Source organism: Castor canadensis, chromosome 17 (assembly GCF_047511655.1).
Source record: "Castor canadensis chromosome 17, mCasCan1.hap1v2, whole genome shotgun sequence".
In the NCBI taxonomy this organism is placed as follows: domain Eukaryota; kingdom Metazoa; phylum Chordata; class Mammalia; order Rodentia; family Castoridae; genus Castor; species Castor canadensis.
The window spans coordinates 48,994,121-49,011,939 of record NC_133402.1 but is presented as its reverse complement, the minus strand read 5'-3'; the positions used below and the strand labels follow the sequence as shown (position 1 = coordinate 49,011,939).

At 44.4% G+C, this 17,819-nt stretch overlaps 2 protein-coding genes across 2 annotated transcripts in view; both read left to right on the top strand.

Annotated features, from left to right (window-relative positions):
* The window catches only part of Slc25a20 (solute carrier family 25 member 20), a 34,203-nt gene extending 28,928 nt beyond the window's left edge, over positions 1-5,275 (top strand). Inside the window, exons 5-9 of the mRNA XM_020172306.2 lie at positions 1,764-1,881; positions 2,633-2,705; positions 3,174-3,283; positions 3,784-3,908; positions 4,449-5,275. Coding sequence (XP_020027895.1) covers positions 1,764-1,881; positions 2,633-2,705; positions 3,174-3,283; positions 3,784-3,908; positions 4,449-4,511 — 489 coding nt within the window. The 3' untranslated portion in view covers positions 4,512-5,275. The remainder of the gene's footprint in view (positions 1-1,763; positions 1,882-2,632; positions 2,706-3,173; positions 3,284-3,783; positions 3,909-4,448) is intronic.
* A 6,543-nt stretch (positions 5,276-11,818) lies between these two features.
* Prkar2a (protein kinase cAMP-dependent type II regulatory subunit alpha) overlaps positions 11,819-17,819 on the top strand; it is a 68,933-nt gene continuing 62,932 nt past the window's right edge. The window contains exon 1 of the mRNA XM_074059703.1: positions 11,819-12,338. Within this exon, the coding sequence (XP_073915804.1) occupies positions 12,086-12,338 (253 nt within the window). The 5' untranslated portion in view covers positions 11,819-12,085. The remainder of the gene's footprint in view (positions 12,339-17,819) is intronic.

Genomic DNA, 17,819 nt, shown 5'->3' with positions numbered 1-17,819 from the left:
AAAAAAAAAATGCAATATGCTTATATATATATATGCACATTTATTTTATGTATAATAAAGGAACAGAGAAGGAGAAAAATCAAAGAATAGAGAAAATAATCAGGATGGTGGAACCAAATTGTGGTTTTCTAATTGACAATGTACTCTTGGTCTTTTTTATTAGGATATATTCATTATTCCGGGGGTGATCGTAGTGACAATTCCTATTAGATGTATATTGTACATTATTTATATTGCCCCCAACTCTTGGTCTTAAGAACAGAGTTCTGGAGTAAAGTTATTGGTTCCCTTTTCAGTAGACACCTACCTGTGTGTTAAACACATCAATTGTATATTCCTCCTCCATTTCCAACTGTGTAGGTGTGTCTTAATAAAACAGACTGGCTGCCTATCAAATTGGAATCTGATTTGCCTCCTTGACAAACCTTGTCTTTCACAATAGGCTTTCATTATTTTACTAAAGTGGTATGTTCCTCTTAAACTGCACCAGAGAACCATCCTGCCTCACCATTTTGAAACTAATGTGAATGTTGTTCTTAGTGTTCACTTCTTCCTTGGGCTTTTCAAAGCACCAGAGTCTCCTCAGCTGCTGCTTCTCAAAGGAGGTACCAAGTGTGCCCTGCACAAGCATATAGGCAGCACTAGGAGTGGCAGAAGAAAGAAGTGGCAGTAGTGGACAAGGGTGCACATGACACTCTTTATTCACCTCTTCTATGTTCCTCAAAGATGTTTTTGAGTTTCATTTATGCAAAGCCATTGTTTTATGCACTTATATCCTATTGCTATTTTGAATAGCATTCTTTTCCATCTGGTTAATCATGGTATGTAAAAAAAATGATTTGGCTTACGTGTTTGTGTTTCTCTGAAAATTTTAAACTGAACTCTTTCTTTTCTGTTTGTTTTTTTTTTTATATAAGGTCTTGCTATGTAGTCCAGGCTGACTTTGAACAGTCCATCCTCCTGCTTCAGCCTCCCACGTGCTGATATTACAAGCATGCGCCATCACACCTGGCCTGTAAAACTGAACTCTCCAGTATTCATCACTTTTTGGTTGATAACCCTCTGTGATTATTCTTGGTTCTGTACTTGCTGTGAATCTTGTATAGGGTTGTCTTTCTTTCAGATCTTTCCTGGGATCCTACCTTAAGCTCTTTGTTTTTAGGCACTGGACCCTCTGGTCTGGGGTGGGGACCTCTCCTCGACTCTATACAGGACCTTTGTCTAGATACTCAGAAACCCTGAATACAATTTTCTGGTCACCTTTTCTTAACCAACCCTCATGACTTGCTAGGTTTGAAATGGCATTAGTATTCAGTGGGTATTTGTAGAAGGAGTAAGTAAATGACTAAAGTGTTTGTTTCTTCTAGACTTTCCAAATAACTTTACTAGAAGCACTTAATATTTGTTACGTTTCCTTGTTTTTCAACTTTTTGTTGATTTTATTTCTAGTCAGTATGTGTATATTTTGTGGTAGTGTCACCCAGTCTTATTTCATAGTGACTTTCCCAATATTGTACATTCCAAATACTGATTTGATAGTGAAGTCATTGATTGGCTTAATGTATAATGACTACTTCCTGCTGGAGGCATGGCTCAAGTGGTAGAGTGCCTGCTTCACAAGCACTAGGCCCTGAATTCAAACCCCAGTACCACAAAAAAGAAAAAAGACCACTTCTTTGCTCACTTCATGGTCTTCTATAACCTGCTGGATCTATTGATTCAGTGTTGCTATTTATGACTTGATGACCTTCCATCCCTCCCAGATCCAGGCTTCTTCAGGAGAAACCAAGTACACTGGTACCTTGGACTGTGCAAAAAAACTGTATCAGGAGTTTGGGATCCGAGGCATCTACAAAGGGACTGTGCTTACCCTCATGCGAGGTAACCTTTGAGGCCTTCCACTTGAGGTCACCTGACAGAGTGTCTTGCCTGAATTGCCAGATTAGTGTTGCCACATGTCATAGCTCTGACAAGACCAGGATTGTGTATGTATTCTGGTTTTAGGCAATCTCACTCCAGCCAATATGGACACAGATATGAAGGGACCTTCTATTCTTCCTGAGTGTCTTTAGGAGTGGAAATCATGACAGTGATAGTTGGATGGGAGTGACTACTAGAGAGAAGTCATGACTGGAGGGATGAATGGGGAGAATCTTTAGGGATGGTGGGGAATCTTTTCTTTCATGTGTTTGGGGATGAAACCAGGGCATACATATGTTAGGCAGTGTTCTACCATTGAGTTCTCCTTAGTTTCAAGGGGCAGGTTTTGCTGGGGTGGCAGTAGGAGAGGCAGAGACAGTCCCACAACTGTGGGACTCTGAGGGCATCTTGGAGGAAGGCTGGATATACTAGCTATAGTCATAACTGCGGAGTGAGCATGTAAGGGTTGACCACCTACAGGGAACTTTATAAAGAGGAAATGCTGTCACATGTGTTTACAGTCACTCATACCAGTACTTCACCCAGAACAGCATCTGATAGCTGCAAAGTGATGATTGCAAATAGAATGTGGCTACTGAGGAACTTCGCAGGAATCTTTAAATGGTCCAGTGCCAAGCTTGGCTCTTCTAAGTATAAGAAATTTGTGGGGATTTTTATAGACTTTAATTCACCTCTTTCTTGCTACTAACAGATGTTCCAGCCAGTGGGATGTATTTCATGACATATGAATGGCTGAAAAATGTCCTCACTCCAGAGGGAAAGAGGTGAGAAGATTAGAACATAGAAGCCAATTGCCCTGCTCATAGGTGGGTTGTCCTCTCCTATGGGTGGGTCTGAATGTAGAAGTAAAACTTATTCCTGGTTCCATGTACACTTTCCCCTTGCTGTTGCTGAGGTCAGCTAGTACCTCTGTTACTCTGTGCCTCAACCAGTGGAGTATTTGAAATAGGTGCTTGAGGGCTGGTAAAGTGGCTCACGTGGTAGAGCCCCTGCCTAGCTAGTGTTAGACCCTGAGTTTAAGCCCTAGTACCACCACCAAAAAAAAAAAAATCACTGAATAGTTGCATGAAACCTCTCTAAGGAGTGGCGGCTGCCATGTCACGGGAGCCTTGTCCTTGCACCTTCTCCCACCAGCCACTTTCTTCCTTTCAGTAACTCTGTCTGCAACAGAAGGGATGAATGATACTCTTACAGCCTTTGTCTTACTGGGGCTGTGGTTGGGTGTTCTGCAGTGTCAGTGATCTGAGTGTACCTCGGATTCTGGTGGCTGGAGGCTTTGCAGGGATCTTCAACTGGGCTGTGGCAATCCCCCCAGATGTGCTCAAGTCTCGCTTCCAGACTGGTGAGTGTCACGGATGTAGACGGAGGAGGTTTTAGCACTGGCTACCCATGGTGTACAGAGCTCTTAAAACCCTGAGGATACATACTTTCCATGGCAGTTCCCAGTGTTTGTTTGACCACTTTTCTCCCTCACAGTCACTTGTATTCCAGGAACCCTGTCATTTGTATCCAAGGAACCCTAAATTTGTTTTTATATCAGCCTAAACCCAAAGTCAGATAAGAAGTCAAATCTACGATTCGTTTCCCATGTGATAAGAAGACTGAATCTATTTCCCTCTTTCCTACTTCCTCGGTACTAGTAACATTGTAACATTTGTGCCTTTGTCCTAAGGTGAACTGTTATCCATGAACTAGTTCTAGGTGACCTGCAAAGTGTCCTCTCTCTGGTACTTGCCCTGACCCTTCAGGTAGACTTTCAACTATTAGGTTGTCTAATGTAGGTTTCCATGGTTAGATAAGGAAGCTTACCTAAAGCCCTAAAAATTGGGTTCTGCCTTGTAGCACCTCCTGGAAAATACCCCAATGGTTTCAAAGATGTGCTGAGAGAGCTGATCCGAGATGAAGGAGTCACATCCTTGTACAAAGGGTTCAATGCAGTGATGATCCGAGCCTTCCCAGCCAATGCAGTGAGTATCTGGCAGAGGCCGTGATTTTCCTTCTAGACTCAGACCAGGTTGTAAGGGGCTGGCTTTGCTTGTTCCTGACATTGCACTGAGCATTCAAACCCCAGACTCAGCAAGTGCTTCTTCGATCACTCTCATGAAGCTGTCAGAATGGCCTTTGGGGCTCCCAGAAATGAGGGGCTTTGGTTTCCTGGCTATCAGAAATGGGCAGTTGTAGGGCATGCACTTTCTTCTCTTAGGAATGAGAGCGTATGATGCTTCCTTTTTTTTTTTTTTAAAGATAGGCTCACTATGTAACTCAGGCTGGCCTGAAACTCATGTAACCAAGACTGGTCTCAATCTTAAGATCTTCTTCCCTTTGCTTCTAGAGTGCTGGGATTAACAGGTGTGCACCACCACACAGGCTTAGCTTGCCTCCTGATCTTAGATGAGAATAGTGTTAAGGGTTCTTGTCCTAACAGAGGCAACTAAGCATGTGCTTTGGGTGGTATTATGAATGTCACACTTCTGTTGACTTTTTTCTTTCTTTCAACCCCTTCTTAGGCTTGTTTCCTTGGCTTTGAAGTTGCCATGAAGTTCCTTAATTGGGTGGTCCCCAACCTGTGAGACTGAAGGCTACTCAGGGATTCTGGATGCTGGAAACTATCGTTGAGGAGAAGCAGTGGGCAGGATGAGGCAGTCCTGCAGGGTGGGGGGAGGGGAATGGTGGGATCAGAGCTTCAGGCATGGACACGATAGAACCCTTGCCTTAATGACATCCTCTACCTGTATAACTTGATGTGCCATTTCAAAACATGAATTCACTCTTGCCAGTTTAGGAAATTTTTCAGAATTTGGAGATGGAATAAGTAGCTTCTAGACCAGATACCACCTGTGGCCAGATTGCTACCTACTAGTAGTTGACTACTAGTCCTAAAACACTCAAAATATCCCTGGCTAAAGAGGTGATGTCAGCCTCTCACTGGAGGCATCTTACATATTTTCAACCAGATGATCAGGAACTGGGATCTTCTTCAATCACTAGTCAGAAAACCCAACTGATTTATAGGGTGCCATCTAATCCCAGGCTGCACATAGGGATGTGGACTTGAAGCCCCATCTGACCGCTCAAGTGGACTGGGTGGATATGCCTATTAACTGTTGGATTTTGATTATTTTTACACAAGCAAATAATCAAAAATAAAACTACAGTAGCCTAATTTTCCAGGAGAAGGTGGAGAATTTTCCCTCCCACACAATGCGGATGGACAGTCCCCGCCTGCTGGGATAAGTGTGAAAGCCCAGGGTGTAGGGAGGGTCTTTTTTGTATTATCTTTCCTCATGAGAGTACCCAGTGTCAATAGGAAACAATAAATTTTGTTTCTAATTTTTGCATTGTGTGATATCTTTTTCTTGTTATTCTGGGATATTTTAACAGGCAGCCTGTGGCCTTGGTGGAGGCTGTCAGGGATCCAGTATCCTCCCCTGGGAGTCTTAGGCAAAGACTCTGGCAAGGGAAGGGGGAAGCTTTGGCTGGCCCAGATTTTTCTGGTTGCCCCAGTTGTACAAGGTTGGGTGGGTGGGATAGGGTGACTTGCTAGGCAGGCACTTTACCAATTGAGCTACTCTGCCAGCCCAAGGGTGACTTGATAGGTAACTGTTCACATGGCCTTCAGTGCCAGTATGGCTGGCAGACCACCACAAGGCCTAGCCTACAATCCATCCTTTTATTCATTCCCCTCTCTGTCCTGAGCCACATGGGTATCTGGGCTGACAAATGCAAAGTCAATTGTTCCAAAAGGACAAAAGCAATTTTGTGTTTTCATGTGGGCTTTGTTGTTGTGATCTGATGTAACAAGCCTGGCTTTCTAATCAGGTTAATGATGATATACAGGTGCAGCCAGAAAAGACTGGAGGAAGTCACAAGACCAATTGTCCTTGTCTGGTGGAGAGCAGAGTTTGCCAAAGTTATTGGAGCAATGCTTTTCTGGTATTGTCCTGTCTGGCAGTCACAGTTAGTTCCACTGGCACTTCCTGCCTCACTGTGGTTGTGTATCCTTGGACTTTGGCTTTAGAGCCATCACTGTGTGAATGAGAGGGGCAGACCCACCCCAATCTAGGAGTTGGGGGTGTGGCCAACCTGGCAGGAAGCTGCAGATTTGGGAGTTTAAGGAAGGAAGCTTTATTCCTGGGAAGATACTTCTGAATGACCAGACAGGAATTCTGACCAAGTAGAAAATAACATTTTTTAAAAATGAAAATGGTGATCCCTCTGCCTATGAACTTTAATTCAGTGTTACACCTGTTCCCTCCCATGGTGGAGGATCTTTAATATCTCACTGACTTGGAAATAGCCAGATATGTATCTCTTGAAGCTTTTCTTTATACCACCCAGTACATGAGACCTCAGCCTTTTCCTGGAAGCTCCTGTTAGTCTATTGCATTCCACCAAATGCCAGCCATTCCCATAGTTTAGGATTACTTTTACAATCCTGTATAATTTTCTCTTTGAAACATCTTCCATTTTAAAATGGAGTGTTTTGACTTCGTGATTTTGGTAATGGTAGATTCTTTTACTCCTTTGTATGTTCAGTAGATGAAATTAAGTCAAACAGGGAAGCCCCTGGAGGCATATTTGTGAAGGGAGCAGAGCAGATGGTGAGTGACTCCCTCTTGGCTCATGCTTCCTTTTATGATGCACTTTGAAATGGCACCTGTTCCTAATATATCTCTTTATCTCCCTGACAGGGGGATGGGGAATGGGGACAAGGAAGGGAATTGGGTCCCTCCCCAGTGAGTTCTCTGCCTGTCACAGTTAGTCAAGTGCAAGCCAGACAGTAATTGTCAAAACAACCAATTGGCAATAATGGCCTTGCTCAGGGACCAAGGAGGTTATAACAGCCAGGGATAAGGGACATAGGGCAATTGCTGTGATAGTGACCTATCCAAAGCACTGCAGCATCATTTCTGCTATACGGTCATACAGTATATACCTCACATTTCATTCCCTACAGCTCCCCCTGACACACTCTTTTTGTGAGATGGCCTCTAACTTGCTATGTATCCCAGGGAGCCCTTTAACTCATAATCCTCTTACCTCAGCCTCCCAGTGCTGGTGTTACAGGCATATGCCACCATTCCTGGCTCCTATGGCCTTTTGAGGCTGGACTCATACTTTTTCTACACTTCTTATAGGTTCTTTCTCTTATTTCTTTGTTTTTCTTCAATGCTGGGGATTGAACCCAGGGCCTTATGTAGACAAGTGCTATACTACTGAGCCACACCCCTTTCCTTTTTTCATATCTTTATCCCCATTTAACTCAACATTTAGTAAGTAGGGAATTTTTCTTTTTTAACAGAATTAAGTTTGAACTTAGGGCTTTGTGCTTGCAAAGAAGGTACTCTACTGCTTGAATCACCCTCCAGTCCATTTTGTTCTGGTTATTTTGGAGATGGGGTCTTGTGAACTATTTGCCTGGGATGGCTTTGAACCTCGATCCTCTCAGTCACAGCCTCCCAAGTAGCTAGAATTACAGGTGCTAGCTACCAGCACCAGCTAGGTAGGTTTTTTGTTTTGTTTTGTTTTTTTGTGGTGCTGGGGCTTGAACTCAGGGCCTATACCTTGAGCCACTCCACCAGCCCTTTTTTGCATTGGGGTTCTTCAAGATAGAGGCTTGAAGAACCATTTCCCCTGGATGACTTCGACTTCGAACCATGATCCTCCTGCGCCTGGTTTACGTAGGGATTTTTACCTGCACTTTCAGATGTGGAAGCCAAAGCTCAAACAGGAAAAAGTGATCTTCAAAGGTCATCAGCCAGTTGATAAGAGTGAAGGGCCTGGGTGTCTGAGTGTCCTGAAGAAAGACTTGTCATGCTATCAGAAGTTGCCTTGAGGCCACTTGACCTAGGCTACCGGAGGCCTGTCTATCTCTTGGTCAAAGTCTAGGTATCTAACCTATAAGTCACACAAGGAGTGGCACTTAGAGTCCTGACAGCACTGAGAGGGCCCCAGGGCCAGGTGCTCCCTGAAGTCTCCTTTTTTTTTGTTTTCTCTGCTATGGTAAGCACAAAGGCCTGTAATTCTCCAGCTAGGTTCCCCATGTTTCTTAGGTTCTTTTCTTGCCCCGAGGTATCTTAGAAGCAGATCATGGGTCCACTGCAGAGACTGACACTTTCTTGGGACACAGTGTCCCAGGGAAGGGGTTGGCTCACAGGTACAGAAACAGGTGGCCTGGGAATTAGCTGCTCCCTGAAGCATGTATGTTTGCTAAAATAGATCAGATCTCCTGGATCAAAAGCAGTGGCCTCATTGAGAAGGCATTAAGGAGATTGAAGGATAGTTTGCTTGAGTGCAGAAGAGACATAGTCCATTTCCCCAATCTCTCCTACCAATTCAAAACTCATGAACACTTTTTTTTTTTTTGGTGGAACTGAGGCTTGAACTCAAGGCTTCATGCTTGCAAAGCAGGCACTCTACTGCTTGAGGCACACTGCCAGTCCATTTTGCTCTGGTTATGCTGGAGATGGGGGTCTCATAGGCTATTTGCCTGGGCTGGCCTTGAACTGCAATTCTCCCAAGTAGCTAGGATTACAGGTGAGTCACTGGTGCCCAACTCATGAACACTTCTAAGGTGAAACAGATTTTGGTAGTGGCAGGTACTAAGTGAACCTGAACTGGGAAGACTAGGTGAGCAATGGGCTGCCATGCAGAGGTGGTCAGATAACCAACAGGTTCTAGGAGACAGATAAGGGACCAGGGTGGCTTAGAGAATTGGCCTCTTGTTCATATAAGTGGCATTGTTCCTGCTAGAGCTGAGTTCCCCCAGTAGGTAAAGGAGATAAAGTATGTAAGGTAGGCGTCTGGGCCAAGATCAGAATTTGAGAGGAGTTTGGATTTCTCCCTTCTTTCTGAGGGGGTGTTGTGGGACCTTTTAAATAATATCTATCAAGAGTACATGGAATTTACTATTTCAGTAGAAACAGCAGTTAACATTTTACCCATGTTCACTTTCACCAAAACCCACTGCTGTTGGGTTAAAGAACATGTGTCCAACCCCTTTGCTAGTCTGCATCCAAAATTGTAAATGTCTCTGAGAATTAGTCCCATTGTGTCCATGTCTGTGCCTGTGGCTGATGGTATGGTCATTTATGCAAGATATTGATTATCTTCTGGGTTGTGAGTAGGACTTCATCCCTCAGGACTCTGAAGCCTCCTTCTCTGTATTTCTCATGCTTCTGAGAGTCTCTACTCTTGGCCTTTTCCACCTACTGTTATTTGCTCTTGGTAGCTGTTTTCCAGTTACTGACTACCTGTGGGTCTTGTTGCCATGGTAACTTTCAGTGGTACAGCTGGACAGGCTTGAATACAGGCAGGATGGATTCAGGATAAAGGTGGAGGATACAGGGTTTAGACCCCCGATGCTCTGTTACAGGGCCCTCTTCTTTGATAATCTCAAATGGCATTCATGAAGACCCTTGGGGCTCCAACTGTTATTGAAGGATTGGCCATAAGGGGCAGAGAATGATCACTTGCTTTGGGGACCAAAGGCTGATGGAGACAGCCAGGTTGGACCTGGAGACTGGCTATTTAACCTTAGTCTGAGTCTGGTATATGGAAACAAGTGAGGTGCAGCTTTAGGGTTCCTGTTTTCTGTAGCCTGCACTCCTAGAATTGGTGTGTGTGTGTGTGTGTGTGTGTGTGTGCGCGCCTATGCACTGGGGATCGAATCCAGATCTTTGTGTTAAGCACACATTCTGCCATTGAGCTATATCTCAGCCTACGTTTTCCTTTTTTTGTGGGGGGGGCAGGGAGGGGACAGCACTGGAGTTTGAACTCAGGACTTCATGCTTACTAGGCAGCCGCTCTTAAAACTTGAGCCATTCTACCACCCCCAATTTTTTTTTTCTTAACTCACCATATTTCCCAGGCTGGTCTCAAACTCCTGTGCTAAGTTATTCTCCAGCCTCAGGTTCCCAAGTAGCAAGGACAATACGTGGGTACCACCGTGTCTAGCCAGGATGTCTTTTGAATGCTGTTTGCTGGCTGGCTGGATGGATGGATGGATGGCTGAGCTGTGGGGCATCTGAGAACTAGTCAGGTAGAGGAGACTGCTTTTGGCAGAGGCCAGCAAGGTTTGACTGGATTGGGAGAACCTGCTTACACCAACTCTGTCAACAGTCCTAGAGGAGCCTTTCTCTCCCCTATTTTGTAATTGAGGTCAGAGTCCTAACTGTTCAGTTGCCTGCCACCATTTAAAACATATAAAGTCCAGCAATGGGGAAAACTAGGGAGAGAAATTGTTAATTTCTTTTTCCAAAAGCTTGGCTGTAGGATTGCTTGAGAAGGGAGAAATCCCCAGGTGTGGTAGTGAACTGGGAGTCATATTCACGTTTTCTGGGTATCACTGTCAAGGACTGATCCCTGAAAAGCATGTAAGGGTCAGTCTACCCAAGAGCAGAGAAGAGTTGAGTGACCCTGTCCTTCTATCTTGACTGACTGTCCTTGGTGAGGTCTTCATAGTCTGAGATCAGAAAAATAATTTTGAAGGAAAGGATTTCAGTTCTGAGACTATGAGAACTAGTAGTATCATTGGCTCCTTTTGCTGTGTTGAAATTTATCATTCATTCAGTCAGTAAACCTTCTCCAAAATTGCAATAAAGGCCCAACAGACAAACTGGACACTGCCTCTCCCCTCACAACATTAATAGCCCCAGACTGCTCTCCAGGGTCAGGGAAACACTGCTGTTTGTAATCACAGGCCTGCCTAGCTTTCAGCCTGAGCTGGCCTCTACCAGAAGGGATGAGGTGCTCCTGCTACCAGCAGCTCAATTCCCAGCAGCACTGAGCTCCTGAGTGAGTGCCAAGTCTGTATGGGAGGTGCTAGTGAGGATTTTAATTAATACTGAGTAATTACCAGGTGGTGTTTAACCATCCTAAATGCCTTTCAGTTTCCCAAGCCTACAGCTAATCACTTGCTGGCTGGTCCTGGCAGGGAAAGGGAGGACTCTGTTCTGTGCCCATTGGGTCTTTGGTTAACACTTAGATTGTGGCATGGACATCCCAGGAAGGTACCTACCTTCTTTTTTCCATTCTGTCTGGTGAGAGGAGGGGAGCAAGTTAGGTAATAGCCTGTTCACCTATGCCCTCTCTCCAGAGGCAAAGGATAACAGTGTCTTATGGTCTGCTCAACTTCATCAGGCAGTACTGGCCCAGGGCCCGGGGTGGAAAGTAAGGCGAGGAGGGGTGTGCGGGTCCACACCTGGGGACCCTGGTGAGAGGGATCAAAAAGAGGAACAAGCACAGGGGCTGTTGTTCTGGAACTAATTCCCTTTTCTCATTGTACACATTAGCCTAACTACGCTCTAACAAGATTCTTTTTCTATCTCTGGCTCTCAAATTACCATAGCATTGAAACTTGTACACCTACAAGGCCTTCTCCTTTGACAACTACAGACTTCATGCCACACCGTTCCATGGGTCAAAGTGGTCCTGACTTGACCAGACCTTTGTTCTTGCAGTGCTCTGTGCTCAGGTGGCTTTCTTCTAGATTCTCCACTGGGCGGGTCCTGCTCAGTCCTTGGGGTCAGCGTCCATGTGCCCCCCTAAAGTGGGCCCTTGTACCCTCTACTTCAGCGGCAACCATATTGAGAGGTCGTGTGTTTCTGTGCCCCTGGCGCTCAGTAGTGTGTTTTGAAAGAACAGGTAAAAGGTCTTCATGGCCAGGAGAGAGGCAATGACCAACCAGCTTGGGAGCAGGCCATCCTTTATATATTTTCTGGGTTCCCTGCCAGTAGCTGGCACACGGAGCCCTTCTCTAGCACCTTGACCCCGGCGTTGCTGAAGGGGCTGGCGGCCCAGTGGCGCACGCGCATTGAGGGCCGGCGCTCGACGGGGACGCGCACGCCCTGTGCGTCATAACCCGGGCGCCTGCCCCGCCCGTCCAGCTCGCTTGCCCGTGGGTCCCGCGGTGGCGGCGGCGGGCTAGTGACAGCAGCGGCGGCGCCAGGCTGGCCGTGGTAGCGTAGGGTCGCGCTGCCCGGAAACACAAATCCGGCCAAAGAGCGGCGCTACGCGAGGAAGGCCGGCCCGGGCCGCGCGTGAGAAGACCTCGAGGGCGCCTAGCGAGAGGCCGGCGGGAGGAGGCGTAGAGGTAGTGGCCGCCGGCGGCCCGGACCCGCCCGTCCCCTCGGCCGCCGCCGGCATGAGCCACATCCAGATCCCGCCCGGGCTCACGGAGCTGCTGCAGGGTTACACAGTGGAGGTGCTGCGGAAGCAGCCGCCTGACCTCGTCGATTTCGCGGTAGACTACTTCACCCGCCTGCGCGAGGCCCGCCTCCAAGCCTCAGACCCGTTCGCCGCCACCGCTTCAGGCTTGCAAACGCCAGACTCCGGCCCGGCCCCTGTCTCCGACAAGAATGGGAACAGCGACTCAGAAGACGACTCGGAGTTGGAAGGTAGGTGACGCGCGGGGCCGGGCCTTGCTGTGAGGACGAGGGAGAGGTGCCGAGGGTCTCGCGGTCTACGGAGCAGTGCCGGGGAATGGTCGTCGCGCCTGCCCTGGCCAGGACCTGGGAGCTCTCCTGGCGGAGTTTGTTGGGTTTCCCTGCGCCGTCGATGGGAGCGCCGCGCGTGCCGCTTACAAATTGAGCTCGCCGGCTCTCCGAGCCTGAGAGCGCACAGTCATGTGTCACATTCAGCCTCCTAAGCAGCGTGCGCTCTTTTGGTCCTCATGGTGGCGTGGAGCCCACGGCGGCCCCGCCAGAAGAGCCTTGTGCCTACTTTGGTTCCGAAGACCACGACGCCAGCGTTGTTCGGAAATAATTCACTTTGGGGAAAAGTTATTGTGAGCAACTTAATACACAGACAAAAGAGACGAAAGATGAGATGAACCCCCATATGCTGTCACCCACATTCAACACTTGTCAGTATTTTGTCACAAATGTTTCGCCTATACCATTTCTCCCTCTTCGCTGAAGTGGTTTCTTTTTTCTTTCTTTTTGAATTGAGTCTGGTCACAGCATTCCTGCATGTTTGAGTATGCATTTCTTAAAATATGGTCCCCGAGAACGAATATATAGTATATGTAACATATATATATACATATATGCATAAAATATGTAACGAATATGTAACCAATATATGTAACGGATATATATACATATATATAATACATACATTATATATTTACATGTTAGAAGTACATACAAACATATAAGTTTGGCTAAAACAAATCAAATTTGGTGAGAGTAAGCATTATCTTGTTTAGTGTGAGAGTTACAGGAAAGAAGCCAAGTAACACTTTGTACATTTGATTTAATCAAGGACATCCAGAAGCAATTTCATTTTCTTGGTTGCTTCTAATATGCTTTGCCAATTTAACAATAGAATTATCCTACTTTTTTTTCCGAACACCCTCCCTCTCCCCTTCGGGTACTGGGGTTTGATCTCAAGGTCTTCACCTTGAGCTACTCCACCAGCCATTTTTTTGTGATTTTTTTTTTTTTTTTTTTTTTTTCAAGATTGGGTCTTGTGAACTGTTTGCCTGGGCTGGCTTTGAATCATGATCCTCCTGATCTCTGCCTCCTAAATAGCTAGGATTACAGGTGTGAGCTACCGGTGCCCGACTAGAATTATTCTACTTTTGAACAACCAAAATTTAACAGAACAATGAGAACATTTGAGAGACAAAATTTGAGGCTTAATGTTACTAGATCATATTGGGGAAAACAAACAAACTATTTTTGAATTGACTGTGGTCTGGCCTCACATTCAGGTCACTGGTGGAAAGGAGTTATGGTCATTGCTGTGGAAGGTTATGTCAGTGTGTTGGATAGTGTCCCTAAGTGTATGCATGCCAAAAGAGTAGAAATTTCGCTTCTGTGTTTCCCTAACTTACTGCTTGTAACATTCTTGGTTTGGGGGAAATCAGAAATTATTTTCCAGATCTCTGCTACAGATTGCTTTGTGGTCATGGACAAGTCGTCAAACCTGTTTGATTTCAGATTTTTTTATCTTTGAAATGAGGACAGTGACACCAGTCTCCCAGGGGTAAATGTGTTTTTAAAAGCTTTATTTCAGGAATGAGTTCTAGCTTCCTTCCACTGTTATCTCTATAAATCACAAAGCTATGGCCTGTTTTGGGACAATCTTTATTTACACAAAACATCAATTAGTAGTTTAGAAAGAAGTACCAGATAAACATACAAATTTTTGTGCAAGTTTCATTCTTTGTCATTTTTTTTCTTTATTTTTTGGGAGTTTGAACTCAGGGCTTTGTGCTTGCAAGGCAACTGATCTACCCCTTGATCCACACCTCCAGCCCTTTTTTCTTTTTCTTGTGGCGCTGGAGATTGAACTCCGGGTTTCATGCAGGCTAGGTAATCCCTCTGCCACTGAGTTACACCCCAGCTCTGTCATCTTTCATAGCCTTCAAAATTGAGTTGCTTTAAAATCTTCATAACCCTATTCTCTATTTTATTGATATTTACATATTTTTATGTCTCAAGAGCCAGTGTCACATATATAATCAATATAAGGTGGATTTCTGTTTACAGATGTAGGCTAAAAATACATTGTACCCAATGAGATACTACTTAATGCCTATTAGAATAGCTATTATTAAACAAAGATTAAAAAAAAAAACCCAGAAAATAGGGGCTAGTGGAGTGGCTCAAGGTGTAGAGTGCCTGCCTTGCAAGAATGAAGCCCTGAGTTAAAACCCCAGTACCACTAAAGGAGGAAAAAAAAAAAAGAAACCCAGAAAATAGCATGTGAAGAAGTTGGATTTCTTGCACATTGCTCATGAGAATGTAAACTATCCGGTCACTGTGGAAAACAGTTTGGTGGTTCCTCAAAAAAAGTGAACAGAATTACCACTTGGTGGAGCAATTCCATTACCTAGGTATGTATCCAAAAGGCTTGAAGGTAGGGAGTCAAACATTGAATATTTGTATACAGTGTTCACTGCAGCATTATTGACAGTAGCCAAAGGTGGAAAAAACCCAAGTGTCCATGAATAGATAAATAAATTATGGTATATACAAATAATAGAATATTACTCAGCTTTAAAAAGAAATGGAACTCTGATACAGGCTACAACATGGATGGTGTTACAACATTGAAAACATGCTAAATGAAATAAGTCAGACAAAAAGACATTGTATAATTTCACTTCTGGAGATACCTAGAATAGCAAATTCATAGGAATAGCAAATTCAATGGATCAGAAAGTACAACAGAAGTTAATAGGGGCCAAGGGAAGTCAGTAATAGACATTATTGTTTGTTCTTACTGTCACTAATTTATTTATTTATTTTTTTTTGCGGTATTGGGGATTGAACCAGGGCATACTAGGCATCCTCTCCACCACTGAGCTATAACCCCCACTTCCCGAGGCATTATTATTTAATGGATGCAGAGCTTCTAAGTGGGATGATAAAAAAAATTCTGGAGTTGGATGGTGGTGATGGTTGCACAATGTTGTGAATGTGCTTAATGCCACTGAATTATACACTTAAAAATGATTAAAATAGTACATTTAGTGATATGTATATTTTACCACAATTTAAAAAACCCAAAAAAGAAAAATACATCACGTATTCAGTGACATTAGCATAATAAGTTCATACTGCTCAAACTAGAAATAGACTATGTAGTGTTAGAACTGTATGTAGCAAGGAGGTTTTGCTTAGTATGGGCTTCATGGCCAATACAGTTTATAAACCAATTATAAACAATTTGGTTCATAAAATAAAAAAAAAAAAACTAGATGGGACTCCAGTATAACTCAGTGGTAGAACATCTGCTTATCGTGCACTAGGTCCTAGGTTTGATCCCTAGCACCAAAACAACAACAACAAAACCCAGTGTATTGTAGCAGGGTACCATGACAACAGTCCTGTAGTCTGCTACTCAGGAGGCTATGTCAAGTCAATCACTTGAACCCAGGAGTTCTAGGCAGGCCTAGACAACAAGACTCCCTGTCTCAAAAAAAAACCAGAAAACCAAAACAAAACAAAACAAAAACCCTCTAGGCTGGGCACTGAAATCCTAGCTACTCAGGAGGCAGAGCTCTGGAGAATCTTGGATCACAGTCAGCCTGGCAAAAAATGAGACCCTATCTCAAAATATCCACCCAACACACACGAAAAAAGAACTGGTAGAGTGGCTCAAGTGATAGAGGTCCTGCCTAGCAAGCATGAGGCCCTGAGTTCAAACCCCAGTACCGCCCACCCCTCCAAATGGCCCAAACAAAGAAACCCTTATTAAGAAATAAGAAAGAAAACCCGGACATCTGGAGCATGGTTCAGGTGAGGCCCTGAGTTCAATCTCCCAGCATCACCAAAAGAAAACCCAAAAGGAAAAACCTGATTAGCTGTTATTAGTTTGTTTTTCTTTTCTTTTCTTTGTGCCTGTGGTGCTGAGGAGCAAACCAGGGCCTTTGTACATGTTAGGCAAGTGCTGTACCACTGAGCTATACCCCAGCCCCACTAACAGTTTTGATATCAAATAGGATATCAAAGTATATAATATAACATGTATTTAATTGTGGAGAAAGCCCAGAAAGTACAGACCTGATAATAAATTAATCTGACTGCATAAGAGCAACAAACTGGTATTTAGACTTGGTTTACCTCTTTAATTACCATGAACCATTTGTGGGTTTCAGTTTTTGTTTTAATGACAGCTTTATGGAGATAAAACTCACATACCATACAAGACATCTATTTAAAATGTATTAATTCAGTGGTCTTTAGTATATCATATATGTGTGTGCAACCATTACCACAATCAGATTTGGGGTTTTTTTTTTGTTTTTTGTTTTTTTTTTTCCTTTTTTGATACTGTAAGTTTGAACTTAAGGCTTTGCACTTGCTAGGCAGGGGAGCTAGTCCCCCGTTCCCCCCCCCCCCCGGCCCTTTTTGCTTTTAATTATTTTTCGGATAGTTCTTGAGTTTATGCCCAGGCCTGCTTAGAATGAAATCCTCCTATTTACGCTTCCCCGGTAGCTGGGAAGATGGGGTCTCATTGACATTTTGCCTGGCTTTGAACTGCAGTCCTTCTGATCTCTGCCTTCTGAATAATTGGGATTATACCCTACTTTTTTTTTTTTTTTCAGGGCCTTCACCTTGAGCCACTCTACCAGCCCTATTTTTGTGAAGGGTTTTTTTTTTTTTTTTTTTTTTAATTTTATTATTCATATGTGCATACAAGGCTTGGGTCATTTCTCCCCCTGCCCCCACCCCCTCCCTTACCACCCACTCTGCCCCCTCCCTCTCCCCCCTCACCCCCAATACCCAGCAGAAACTATTTTGCCCTTATTTCTAATTTTGTTGTAGAGAGAGTATAAGCAATAATAGGAAGGAACAAGGGTTTTTGCTGGTTGAGATAAGGATAGCTATAAAGGGCATTGACACACATTGATTTCCTGTGCGTGTGTGTTACCTTGTGAAGGGTTTTTGAGATAGGGTCTCGTGGAACTGTTTGCCTAGGCTGGCTTTGGACCTCTATTCTCCTGACTCTGCCTTCTGAGTAGCTAAGATTGCAGGCGTGAGCTACCAGTGCCCGGGTTTGTTTGTTTTTTGAGACCAGGTCTTGCTATATAGACCAGGCTAGCCTAAAACTCATGAGCTACCTGCCTGCCTCAGCTTCCTGAGTGGTGGGGTCATAGGCATTTGTCAACATGTCTGTTTTTTTTTTTTTTTTGAGACAGGGTCTTACTGTGTTGCCAGTCCTAGATGCAAGTGATTCTCCCCTGTCAGCCATACTAGTGCCAGGACTACAGGCAAGTACTGCCTTGCCAGTTGTTCATTCCTTGTTGCTGAATACTATTACATTGTTTGCATCTACCATGTTTTATCTTCATCATTTGAGAGACATCTAGATTGTTTCCACTTTATAAGTGTTGTGAATTATGCTGCTATGAATAATCATGT